This window comes from Pangasianodon hypophthalmus, chromosome 6 (genome assembly GCF_027358585.1).
Source record: "Pangasianodon hypophthalmus isolate fPanHyp1 chromosome 6, fPanHyp1.pri, whole genome shotgun sequence".
In the NCBI taxonomy this organism is placed as follows: domain Eukaryota; kingdom Metazoa; phylum Chordata; class Actinopteri; order Siluriformes; family Pangasiidae; genus Pangasianodon; species Pangasianodon hypophthalmus.
The window spans coordinates 1,389,461-1,403,335 of record NC_069715.1 but is presented as its reverse complement, the minus strand read 5'-3'; the positions used below and the strand labels follow the sequence as shown (position 1 = coordinate 1,403,335).

The following is a 13,875-nucleotide window of genomic DNA, read 5'->3' as shown; positions in this document are numbered from 1 at the left end:
CTAAAAATATATACTTTATTTTTATGAGTGGAAATAATTTTTATCAATAGAAAGTCCACTCCAATGCACTACAACAACTACAAACAAACAGAACTGACTGAATTGCTTTAATAAGAACAATTTCAATTCCGTTAATGCCACTAAATGCCAATTCAGCTCTGAAGCAGATTTAGTTGTGGTTCTAAAAGGCGGTAGACGTTCATTTTAACCAGCATTTAAAACATTAAAAACCCATTATAATAATTAAAAGAATTAATTTATTTACATACTTGTCAGCAATATGAATGCTCTTATAGATCTGTAGCATTATACGTCAAATTGCACTTCGTACAATGTCAGATTGTCTCTCATGCTCCACATGCAGCTTCACTGTCACATGACATTCTTGAATGCTTTACATTTAGGTGTACATAAGATGTATGTGGGTAAATCGTTAACCCACATACATAAAGCTAGAAGTATTAAAATAAAATCTAAATTACATTCACTAGATGATTAGCTGGCTGCTTCTTCCCTAAATAATTCTTGCATAATTTGGAGCAGTGCTTTGGGTCATTGTCCTGTTGTAGGAGGAAATTGGCTCTAATCAAGCGCCATCCCCAGGGTACGACATGGCATTGCAAAATGGAGTGTTCAAGATTCCCTTCACCCTGTAAAATTGTCACACTTTACCAGCACCAAAGCACCTCAGACCATCACATTTCCTCTACCATGCTTAACAGATGGCATTAAGCACTCCTCCATCACCTTTTTATTTGTCCTGCACCTTAAAATGTCCTTCACTGTGATCCAAACACCTCAAACATAGATTCATCTGTCCGTAACACTTTTTTCCAATCATCCTCTGTCCAGTGTCTGTGTTCTTTTGCCATTTTAACCTTTTCCATTTATTGGCAGGTCACAGACAGGGCTTTTGTTTGAAACTCTGCCTAGAAGGCCAGCATCCCAGAGTCACCTATTCACTGTTAAAGATGAGATTGGTGTTTTGCAGGTGCTATTTAATAAAGCTGTTAGCTGAGGACCTGTGAGCCGTCTTTTTCTCAAAATAGAGAATCTGATTTATTTATTCTCCTGCACAGTTGTGCACTGGTGCATAAAAAAATCATCTGTTTCCAGCTATGATAGTATTTACAACATTAGCAATGTTTAGACTGTATTTCTGATCAATCTAATGTTATTTTAAGTGAAAAATATGGTGATTTCCTTTCATAAACAAGGCAATATCTGCATGATTCCAAAGTTTTGAATGGTAGTATATATATAAAATTAAATATTCTATCTACTAGATAAATATAGGCAAGTTTCATACATAAGCAGCATGGTGGCACAGTGGTGAGCAATGCCACCTCACAGCTCCAGGCTTCACAGTTCGATCCTGTGTTTGGGTTACTGACAATGTGGTTGGGGTTTGATCTTCACACTGGTCTGATATAAATGACCTCTTGTATGTTTTTCATAACTTATTGTGGATTGTTGACTGTTGGAAAGCAAATTAGGTCCATACATTTGTGACACTACCACTAAAATATCAGTATAAAATATAGTCACGTATAATATAATTAATGACACGTTTTCTGTTTTGCTCCCGGCCATGGATGGCTGTGGCATTGTCAGGATTCCAACTTGTGATCTACAGGGCGAAGGCTGGGTATTTCTAACATTATACAAAAATGATGTGAAACCTGTAAAAGAGCTACACTCCTAACCATATCTCTTTATATTTTATTTAATCTAACCTGCTCCTTCTAGCCCCTTCTAGCATTTACACTGCTCTGTGCTACAATACCACCAGTGTGGATGAACATGGAAATACAGCGAATATGCAATGCTGCAAACTTATACCGCATTTCTGTGTGTATTCCATAATCACACACACACACACACATCTAATCTGATCCTGTAATACTTCTATCCTAAAATATCACAGAATTAATTAAAGTGCAATTTAATGTACAGTGGACACTGATATCAGCCATGCGTGTTACTAAGTAAGTGATGTTTTAAGTTAAGTAAGTGATTATAAATAAGTAAGTTTTATAAATAGTATACTGAAATAATGTAGCAGTGTAATATGACCATCTTAATTAAAGTGCTATAATTATGAATCAATAATTTTAAAGCTTAATAGTTTGTAGAAAGTGATATGGTGCCATCTCCAATACAGACTGATTTTACAAAATGTCTAATGGATTTGTCTGCAGTATTAATGAGGTAAAAGGTAAAAATAATTCTGAAATTGCTAATAATGTAATTTGCTTTTGTCCCCTTGCTGCAGACTGTTGAAAAGTCCTGATGCAGAGAAGGCCTGTGATTTTCTGACTGAGGTTCTGGGTAAAAACCCCTTACTGCAGAGAGAACTGGATCTGAGTGGAAAAATAAACTCAGGAGTGAAGCAGCTCTCTGCTCTACTGGAGGATTCACACTGCAGACCTGAGAAACTTATGTGTGAATTTTAATGTTATTTTTAAATATAAAATTACATTTCCTATTTTTAAGCATGATCTGGTTATTTTATATTTTGCTTACTATTTTACTAAATCTGACCATTGCAATTAAACAATGTTGCTTAAAGTCAAGATTTTCTTTCCACTGTTGCCTGTTATCTTTAGGCTAAAGAGCTGCAGTATTACAGAAGAAGGCTGTTCTGCATTGACTTCATCTTTTCATTCAAATCCTGCACACATACAAGAGGTGGATCTGAGTGAGAATAAATTTGGAAACTCTGGAGTGCAGAAGCTTTGTGCGCTGCTGAAACATCAGCCCTGTAACCTGCAGATACTGAGGTGAGTTTCTGCTTCTGCTATTTAAATTTACATAAAAGCTTGTGACTTTACATGTAGAATGCAAACACTGGCTACAGGTACAGTTCCCTTCGAAACTATTCGAACGGCAAGGCCAATTCATTTGTTTTTGCTGTAGACTGAAGGCATTTGAAATCAAAAGATGAATATGAGAAGAGAGTTTAGAATTTCAAATTTTATTTCCTGGTATTTATATGTAGACGTGTTAAAAGACATAGAACATAGCACATTTTGTATTAGACCACCCAATTTGTGGGCAAGCAAAAATATTGGAACATGTGACTGTCAGGCATTTCCTCTTACCCAGGTATGTCCTATTAGATTGATTGTTTAAACAATAAATAGCTCTGAACATTGGTTTTAGCCTTCAGTTTCACCTGTGAAGACTGTATTTGCTGTCAAAAGGATAAGCCAACATGAAGATCAGAGGCACTGCACAAGCACTGGGCATAGCCAATACAAGCAACGGATATGCAACCAGATATTAAGTGTTATTTACATTACTTCAAGACTTATATGTTCCTATACTTTTGCTCGCCAGGGTTTTATGTTTTATATTGATAACACATCTAGATGTAAATACCAGGAAATAAAAACTGAAAAAAGCATAGCACAAACAGTTCAGTTCCAGTAGTTTCGCAGGGGACCGAAGAACTAAAAATAATACAATATAAAGCTTTAATCAGACATGAGATTATTAGTAATGCCATCAAATGTTTTCTCGTTAGACTTTCAGACTGCAGTATAACAGAGGAAGGATACACTGCTCTGGCTGAAGCTCTGAAATCATCACACCTGATAGAGCTGGATCTCAGAGGAAACGACCCTGGAGCATCAGGAGTGAAGCTGCTCACTGACTTACTACAGGATCCAGACTGTAAACTAACAACGCTGAAGTGAGTAATTTATAACAATTAATGTAAAGAAATTATTTAAAATTTAAAAATTTATTAACAAGTAAATGTGTTTTTATTATATTTGATTGGACCAAAGTACTATAGGGAGGTATATTTAATATAAAATTATTAATGAGAATTTTCTCCTTACAGACTGTTGAAAAGTCCTGAAGCAGAGGAAGCCTGTGAATATCTGACTGAAGTTCTAGATGCAAACCCCTTATTGCAGAGAGATCTGGATCTGAGTGGAAAAATAAAAGGAGATTCAGGAGTTAAGCAGCTCTCTGCTCTACTGAAGGATTCACACTGCAGACCTGAGAAACTTATGTGTGTAAATTAAATTATTATTATTATTATTATTATTATTATTATTGTTGTTGTTGTTGTTGTTGTTATTACTATTATTATATGGATACAAGTTAACCTTATTTTGAAGGTCTTTAGATTGAAAATGGCTTTGGTAACATGGAATGTCATGGGAAATGTGTGGGATGGAAAGGTGTAGACCAGAGATTGTTAGTCTTACATATACTTACATATAGTCTAATATTAGGAATGATGAAGAAATTTGAAGAGCCATTACTGACAAGAAGAACTTTCTGAATATTAACCTGAGCAGCAAAATGTTATTAGACCTTTATGCAAGCCACAGGTTATCAATAAGAAAATCTTTGTTCAAAAACAAGGTTACTCGTAAGTGTGCTTCAGGAGGCCACAAGCAAGCTCTGCTGAGCATATGTTGGGTGGGTTGACCTCTACTGTGGATATTGCTGAGTGATAGAAGGAGCGTTTTAAGGAACTCCTTAACCCAGTGGACATGCCCACTCTTCAGAAGGCAGTGCCAAAAATCTCTAATATTTTGTAGTGTATCTCTAGGGCTGAGGTTCCTGTGGTGGTTAGAAATCTTCATTCTAGCTAAAGGGGTGTCATAACGGCTGCAGGGGGATGACATTCCCAGAGAAGGTATTGGTCAAAGTTGGGGCCGAGTGGTTACCATGCCTCTTCAGTGTTGGATGGAAACTTGGACCACTCTATTTGGACCAAACATGGATATAGGGGAATCATAATACTCAGCCTCTTGGGAAAAGTCTCCAAGCCCCAAGCAGACTAGAACCGGGAGCTCTGTGCCTCAAGGCCTGCGCTCTACCACTGCAGGACAAAAGGCAGGAAAAAACAAAGGAGACACTAAAATGGCTGTGACGAGTAGGAGGGAGGGGCCAGGCTGTGAGGATGCACACCTGGCACTGAGTTGGCTAATCAGTGGGAGAGAGGGATAAAGGAACGGCTGGACTTGTGCACTTGTCTTCCTCTCTCTGCCCCTCGGCATCTCCAGCCCCTCCTCACAGTGCATCCTCACAGCCTGGCCCCTCCCTCCTGCTCGTCACAGTGGCGTACTCGAACAAAGGAATCTTCTTTATTAAACTGGGACAAATAAAATATCAAAAGGGGAAACTCCCATTGGGACTTGGGGACTTTTAACCCATGGTTAGAAGTCCCAATTGGATACACCACAGAAAGTGGTTGAGAACAGTAGAGCTAAGATCCTGTGGGAATTCAAGTTTCAGACTGACAAGCAGCTGCTGGCTAACCAACCAGACATAGTGGTGGTTAACAAGGAGCAGAAGACTGCAGTTGTGATAGATGTGGCAATCCCAGCTGACAGTAACATCAAGAAGAAGGAGCATGAGAAGATCAAGAAGTACCAGGGGCTGAAGGAACAACTGGAACAGATGTGGAAGGTGAAGCCCAAAGTGGTCCTTAAATATCCTGTGTGGCAGGTGCAGGCAATCCAGGTTTGTCAGCCTGGAGGATTCTGTGCAACTGAGTTCTCCAGGATGGCCTCTCTCACTGTGCACCTCTGCCGCCCTCTGCTGGCTGCCAGTGGTGTAGCGCGACCTCATACATTACCCACATCTCTAGAGATGGCCCCTGAAGTCCCTAGGCCAGCAGCACAATTGCCCCAGAACTCTGTTGAGCAGCACAGAAAATATATGGCACACTGGAACCCATGAACTCTCCTCTGGGCCGTAGCCTTCCCAGTCCACCAGGTACTGGGTCCTACCTCAAACCTGGCGGGAGTCGAGGAGTTGCTGGATCATATATAGGCTCTGGCTCCATCTATAAGACATGGGGCAGGTGGTCGGGATGGGGGTGCCATCTAACCGCGCAGAAACAGTTTAAGTTGAGCTACATGGAATGTGGGGTGGAGGCGCATGGATGGGGCAAGTGCAGCCGATAGGTGACCGGGTTATGCGCTAGTCAATCTTAAATGGCCCCACATAGTGCAGAGCCAGTTTGCATGGTTCCATGCTTAGCGGTAAGTTTTTGGTGGACAACCAGACCCGCTGACCATGGTGGAAGGTGGGATTTCCCCACTTTTTTGTTCAGCAACTAGCTTATGCCCCACAGATAGGATGCTGGGACCTTCTGCCCGACTGCAGCGACTTCATCATCCTGCTCTGGAAACATGGACACTCAATGGCAACATGCTCAATGATGAATGCCAGAGGGTATTATGGGCTTATTCCATCAATGGAATGTGCCCATAATACTCTCTGGAATTCGTCTTGCTTCCAGCAATCCATTCTCCGCCCAGGAGGATGGATTGCTGGAAGCAAGGCAACACAAAGTACGGCCTCGGTCTGGCCATTCAACTGGGGGTGGAAGCCGGAGGAAATGCTTACAGAGGCCCCCATGAGCTGACAGAAGGCCTCCCAATCACAGCTAGCGAACTGAGGCCCCTGGTCGACACCAAATCACAAGGCATTCCATGCACATGGACAACATATTGCATTAATAGCTCTGCCATCTCTTTGGCAGAAGGGTGTTTGGGTAGGGCCACAAATTTGCAGGACTTAGAGAATTGTTTGACTAGGACTAGGATGACCATATTGCCCCTGGATGTGGGAATACCCATAAATAATGTTGATTGAAGATTAGAAAAAAAATCATCTGGTCTTTTTCCAGTCTTCAACTGTCCAGTGTCGGTGAGTCTGTGCCCAGACTCTCTGACTTCATAAAACTGGTGTTTGAGCAGAAGATTTAAGAGTAGATGTAAATGATTTTACAGCTAATAGACAAGAACCTTGTCAATATAAGCAATGGCCCATCTCCTAATATCAGGAAATGCAGGAGGTTGCAGATGCAATTGCAGACTTTATTAAAGAAACATGCAGTAAGAAACCAAATCTGTGAAAAACAGGAATCAGAACTAGACCAGAGAATATACAAACAGTAACTGGGGCTGTGGAACATACAATGACACATGAAGATGACAACAACAGAAGCTTGATGAGAGAAACACAGAACAGCTAGAAATAGGGGTGCTGATTAGGAGTAACACAAAATAGGTGTGAGGGCACGGTGAGACATGTGACAGGATCATGTGATGTGCTGGGGCTGATGGGTGATGTAGTCCAATGCCATCACCCATCACAGAGCGATATGGCATGATGTCCGAGGCAGAGCATAAGCACAGAATGAAGGCTACCGTGAAGCTTGCAGGCAAAGCGAAGTTCAGGGCAGAGCCGGGGGGAGCTACGATCTCCATTAAGCAAGGAGGGGAGAGATGTCCTCCGTGTTTCAAGAAGGGAGTGCGATGTATGGCACAAAGCAGAGGGGAGTGATGTCTTCAGCAAAGCAAGAAGGCAGAACGACATCCTCAGTGGAGCAACGGGGTTGAACTACGTCCTTAGCCGAGCAGGAAGGCAGAGCGATGTCCTCAGCAGAGCAAGGAGGCAGTGCGACATCCTCAGTGGAACAGCATTACGGAGTAGGCATAGTGACGTCCATGGCGAGGCCATGATCTGTAGTGGTGTTTTCTGCAGGGCAGGGAGGCAGAGTGACGTTGTCTGAGGAGCAGGGATGCAGAGCAATGTCCTTATCTGAGCAGGGAGGCAGAGCGACGTCTGACGTGGGACTGGGAGGGTGGTAGATGGATCCAGTCAGATCGGAAGTCCCCCAAAAAATTCCGTGAGGAGGTGAATGACCTCAGGCCTAGCCATGAGCTGGTCCAGGAGGGCCTCGAGTCAGTTGATCTGCCTCTGATTCTCCTGGATCTGCTTCTCTTGGGGTCACATGCACTGACAAAGGTTTGCTGCATCCATTTTATAGGTCAAGCTTTCTGTCAGGAAATGCATGAGGTGGCAGATGCAGTAAGAAACCAAAACTGTGAAAACATCAGAACTAGACCAAAGAGTATACAAACAATAACCGGGGCTGTGAAATACACGATGACACAAGAAGATGACAACAATGGACATCAAGAAACACTCAGAAGCTAGAATTTAAATAGGGGTGCTGATTAGGGGTAAAACAAAACAAGTGTGAGTACACAGTGAGACACACGTGACAAGGTCATGTGACATGCTGGGGCTGATGGGTGATATAATCCAGCGCTGATTTCGGCGTGTCCCAGACACCTAAGCAAGCTGTATCTTTGAGTAGTTTTCTTATATAGGATTGGAACAGAGAGGGAGTATTTGCAAGTCCATAAGGCCTGATCAAATAATTGTAGTACTCAGGTAATGGGGAGCTCTGGTGGTGTGGAGTGATATTGTTAGGTGAGCCTGTGACACTAATAAGTATTCATGTTGTTACAACCCCAATTAGTCTAGGGGGTACGTGGGGAATAACACTTACTGGATTATTAAAATATGAGTGGTGTGTGAGTAATCACGGACCAGTGACCAGAAGTGCAAAAACAATCCACGTGATTTATTTATCAACATACAAGTGAAGTGTGTAGTGTCGGGTGAGAGTGGTTATATTTACAACTATTTACAGTAATACAGAGAAGGACACAAAAGGGGAAAAAGGGACGCGAGTGGCACCAAAGCAAAGAAATGAACAAAACAAAACCAATCTACCTATTTAGCCCTCTAACCTAACTACAAACAAAGATAGAAAGTAAATCTTCAGCGTCCAGGACGCTCTAACTACCTACACTAACTAGCCAAACCAAAAGTACAGAGGGTGGTGCTCGCTCCTAACCTAGTGTGTCTAATACAAACGGACCTCCTGCGTGCTGCACCATGTATGTCACGTGACGTACTTACCTGTCCCCTTTTCCCCAACACAAACAGAGTCACAACTAGGGTAACAAACAACAAATTTACCATACAAACACGTGACTAGCACAAAGCGGGGAAACATGGAACAAATGACATACAAGGACAAACACAGTAAAGCAGCGTAACTTTACACAGAACAAACAGAGACACAACAGCGTTTTAGTTTAACGTAACCAGGACAACAACGACTTCTCCTGAATGAATGGCAGCGGGTTTTAAATAGGCGGGGTCAGAGGTTGATTGGATGTCACGGTCGATGACATCAGCGGGGTTAATTGAGACAGACAGGAACGTTATCCAATGGGGCGACCGCTGCAGAGAGAGAGAGAAAGAGAGGGAGGGCGAGAGAAAAGGGGTAGAGAACAAAAAACACGCGAACATACCCCAGAACGTAACAATGTACATTTGAGGACATAAGATTTTTATGTGAATATTTCGTCAACACAACTCATAGTTTTGCCTGAATTTATATCTAAGGAAAAAAATAATTAAGAATGCGAAAAAAATGTTGATGAAACACAGGACTCTTATTACATTACATGTATTGTGTGTTTGAACTCATCTGAAAAGTGGTGGCTCCTCTGATTTTTTTTCTTTTTAGGCTTATTAAATGTGGTCTAATGAGGGAAAGCTGTATAACTCTGGCAGAAGTTCTCAGTTCAGACCCCTGTTTTCTAACTGAGTTGGACTTGAGTGAGAACAGCCTACAGAATCCAGGTGTCATGGAATTATCTAAAGGACTGAAGAATCCATGGTGTAATCTGAAGATATTAAGGTACAGTAATATAAACCTGTATAAGCAGTACCATACTATCACTGCTACTGCTACTACTGCTATTACTGATGTTATATTATTTTTTGTAGCAACTTGAATACAGATCACAGTGATGGTGGTTATGTAGGCATTACATTAAAATCAAAATAAAGACAAAACCCACACAGGCATTACTCTCTCCCATCAGTCGCAGTGACCCGTGACACTAGCCAATCTTGGGTGTCTGTGAGCTCATGTGTGTGTAAAAGGTCTAGCTGTACCCAGTGTGACTGGTTTTATCTACGAGTTGTGTTATGTCTGCCTAAAAAAAAAGTGGAGGTCGACCCAAACTTTAAAATCTGCTGCCCTTTTACTCACAAAACAGAGAAAAACACAATTACAAATTGTAATGCTGCTTGTCCTGCTCCAAGACCTCTTCCTATTCAGAGCTAAACCAAAAGGGCTACTTGTAACTCATGCTAGAGTTTGTATAAAACATACACTAACACAATATGTTAAAATAGTAAATTAACATGCATGGCAATCTGCTGCCCTTTTACTCACAAAACAAAGAAAAACACAATTACAAATTGTAATGCTGCTCGCCCCACTCCAACACCCAATGTATAAAAAATAGAATAGATAGAATAGATAAACATCACATATGAAAATATGCTTACTTCCTACCAGCTGAACTGGAAGAGGAAGGGGAGTTACCAGTGATAGGAAGCAGAGCAGGTATCAAAATAAAAATCATGAAACTGCAGCAGTACGTTTGCCAGGCAATATCTAACAGAATAGTTTGTGTAATTATACTAACAATAGCATTATCTATTTATAACTCTGTTATAAATCCCCACAAAATTTGCCTTGGAATTTGTCTTGGATGGGCCCCCAAGTGGCACAACAGAAAAGCGTTCAATCTATTCCCCTGACGTTGCATGAACAGCAGTTTGAAAGATGTGTTCAGCTTCCTCCATGTGCCTCAGAGGAAGCATGTGATAGCCTTCGCCCTCCTTGATTGGTTGCTGTGTGATAGGGGAAAGAATTCTGATGGGTGATAATTGACATTGACTAAATTAGGGTGAAAAACAGGGAATATTTTTTTTTAAATTGCCACTGATGCTGAATTTTTTAATCTATGGAAATGTTTGTACGTAATTAAAGAAATTAACTTACTATTTTTGTATAGACTTTCAGACTGCAGTATAACAGAGGAAGGATACACCGCTCTGGCTGAAGCTCTGAAATCAAACCCCTCATCACACCTGATAGAGCTGGATCTCAAAGGGAACGACCCTGGAGAATCAGGAGTGGAAAAGCTTACTGATATACAAAACGATCAAAATTACAAACTGAAGATACTTAGGTAATTCTTCAAATAAGCAAAAACAATTTTATAAATATTAAACATAAATAAATACTGTGCAAAAAAAACTTTGAGTTACTGTGAGCAAACTGAATAATTTGATAATCATTACTAGTCGTTATTATTATTATTATTATTATTATTATTATTATTATGTTTTTGCAGTTTGTTGAAAAGTCCTGCTGCACAAGAGGCCTGTACTTGGCTAACCTCAGTTGTAGGTACAAACCATTTACTCCTAAGAGATCTGGATCTGAGCAGGAAGGAGGCAGGAGACTCAGGAATGGAGAAGCTCTCGGCTCTACTGGAAGACTCACACTGTAAATTTAAGAAAATTAAGTAAGTACTTTGATGTATGTACTTTCTAGAGTCATGCACTGTGAAATGAATTAGATATTGTGAAGAACTGTCCTGTAGGTGGAATTTTGTTGCTTAGTGAGTCATGTGAGGTGGAGGTCTTATGTAGGGCAAATTTAGCATCATCTTTGAGATTCAGATGGAAGTTCCTGTGATGAAAGTGATGAATTCCTCAGGTCTCCTGGAGTCTTGGGCCTGTCCAATCAATTTTGATTTCACCAAGGATCAAAACTTCAGGAGACAAATATTAACCAACAGCAATCAGCTTATTCTACAGATTCAGTACTACAATAGGTGAACACTTTCATTTTCTACTTTCAGGCTCAGTGAGTGTAACCTGACAGAGAGAAGCTGCTCGGTTTTACACACAGTTCTCAGCTCAGAATCCTCCAAGCTGACTGAGGTGGATCTGAGCAGTAATCCTCTGCAGGACTCAGGAGTGAAGCTGCTTTGTGCTGGACTGAAGAGTCCAAACTGTAAACTGGAGAAACTGAGGTAAGATCATCTTTTCTGTTAAGAGGATTTTACCAAATGGGTTGCTTATGTATTTCCCTTAGACCTTAAATTTTTAAAGAAAATCTTACCTTTTCATTTTAATTCTGATTCTGATATGCATTCAAACTACCAAACAAAAGCTGAGATAATGAATATATAAAGATCCTTAGTGTGTTTTTATACATTAAACAATGAAGGAACTGAATTTAACAAAGGACCACAGAGAAAAACAGTTATAAGTATACTCAAATAGAAATCAAACAAATAAAGTAGGTGCAAGGTGAGTAAGTAAAAAATGTATGTCAAAGTGGAGTCCATAATTAGCCCATTTGTTATACAGATTCAGTAAAAAAAAAAAAAAAAAAAAACTAAATCACCTCTAAACGCTAAATATAAAAATCTTTGGTTTTTGTTTGTATGGAGAATTTAGATATTCAAAATTTTATATATTAAAGCCATACAAACTAAATCCTACCAAACAGAAAATGTTAGATTTTATGCTTTTTCGTGATTAAATAATAACAGACATTTGTGCTCTTTAGACTTTCAGACTGCAGTATAACAGGGGAAGGATACACTGCTCTGGCTGAAGCTCTGAAATCATCACACCTGATAGAGCTGGATCTCAGAGGGAACGACCCTGGAGCATCAGGAGTGAAGCTGCTCACTGATTTACTACAGGATCAAAAGCTAAAGACACTGAGGTGAGCAAGATACACTACATGGCCAAAAGTTTGTAGACACCTGACCATCACACCCATATGTGGTTCTTCCTCAAACTGTTGCCACAAAGTTGGAAGCACACAATTGTGTAGAGTGTCTTTGTATGTTGTAGCATTATATTTTCCCTTCACTGGAACTAAGAGGCCCAAACCTGTTCCAGCATGACAATGCCCCTGTGCACAAAGCGAGCTCCATGAAGACATGGTGTATGAAGGTTGGAGTGGAAGAACTCAAGTGTCCTGCACAGAGATCTGACCTCAACCCCACTGAACACCTTTGGGATGAACTGGAACACTGACTGAACCCCAGACCTCCTCGACATCCCAACATCAGCGCCTGACCTCACTAATGCTCTTGTAGCTGAATGAACACAAATCCCCACAGCCACGCTCCAACATCTAGTGGAAAGACTTCGCAGAAGAGTGGAGCTTATTATAACAGCAAAGAAGGAATAAATCTGGAATGTTCAACAAGCACATATAGCTGTGATGGTCCGGTGTTCGCAGACTTTTGGCCATATAGAGTATACTTCCCTTTATGAGCTGGAATTAATTTGCTTTTATTAATCACCATCTCCTGTTTGCCTCTGACTTCACCAGCCTAATATGAGTGATATCATTTAGTAGTTTCAGCCTTCAAGAATTTACATACTGTGAATTTTAAGTCATTTAGCTTCTTAGAAATATTCCCGTTTGAATTTATTTAGTTGTCACAAAACTTTGTCTGAGTTTATTGAATTCCTCAACTTAGCTTTTACCATTTGTTTTAAAATTCTCCTTGTTGGGGAAGTAAATGTTCATATGAATTCTCCTGTCTACCCTGTGACTGCTGAATCCATGTCTGTACTAAATCACTTTGATTTTCATCAACATGTGGACTTACTATCCTACTCAATATACAGTACATGGGCACACACTTTATATTGTGGCTTGGACATCACTCACCTGTCTGGCTCTGTCCTGGGTGTCTCTGATCACAAATCTGAAGTTATTCTCAATGTAAATTTTCTTAAAATTAACATCCTCACTCACAACTTGGACAATAGAAAAACTGTGGCTGATTTCATTAATCAATATAATTTGCAGTTTATTATATTGATTAATGAAGTCAGCAACAGTCGGGGCAGAAAACCAAGAGAAAGCCCATACACAGATGGGTAGAACATGCACAGAATCTTCACACAGTCAGTAACTCAAGCACAGGATTGAACACAGGACCCTGTAGCTGTGAGGCAGCAACACTACCTGCTGCACCACTGCAGAGACTGGGAGGAAAAGATACAGTTCTGTTTAATCAGAATTTAAAACCTGATCTCATCCAGGAGCCTAACCAATATAAAGCATTTACTGAAGATGAATGAATAAACAGATTAGCATGAATGAGGACGTGTACAGGTGTCCCTAATAAA

At 40.5% G+C, this 13,875-nt stretch overlaps 1 protein-coding gene across 1 annotated transcript in view; it reads left to right on the top strand.

Annotated features, from left to right (window-relative positions):
• Positions 1–13,875, top strand: part of LOC117596668 (uncharacterized) — a 118,285-nt gene that overhangs the window by 38,072 nt on the left and 66,338 nt on the right. The window contains exons 22-30 of the mRNA XM_053234882.1: positions 2,276–2,443; positions 2,610–2,783; positions 3,530–3,697; positions 3,851–4,024; positions 9,371–9,544; positions 10,716–10,892; positions 11,058–11,231; positions 11,571–11,744; positions 12,287–12,448. Coding sequence (XP_053090857.1) covers positions 2,276–2,443; positions 2,610–2,783; positions 3,530–3,697; positions 3,851–4,024; positions 9,371–9,544; positions 10,716–10,892; positions 11,058–11,231; positions 11,571–11,744; positions 12,287–12,448 — 1,545 coding nt within the window. The remainder of the gene's footprint in view (positions 1–2,275; positions 2,444–2,609; positions 2,784–3,529; positions 3,698–3,850; positions 4,025–9,370; positions 9,545–10,715; positions 10,893–11,057; positions 11,232–11,570; positions 11,745–12,286; positions 12,449–13,875) is intronic.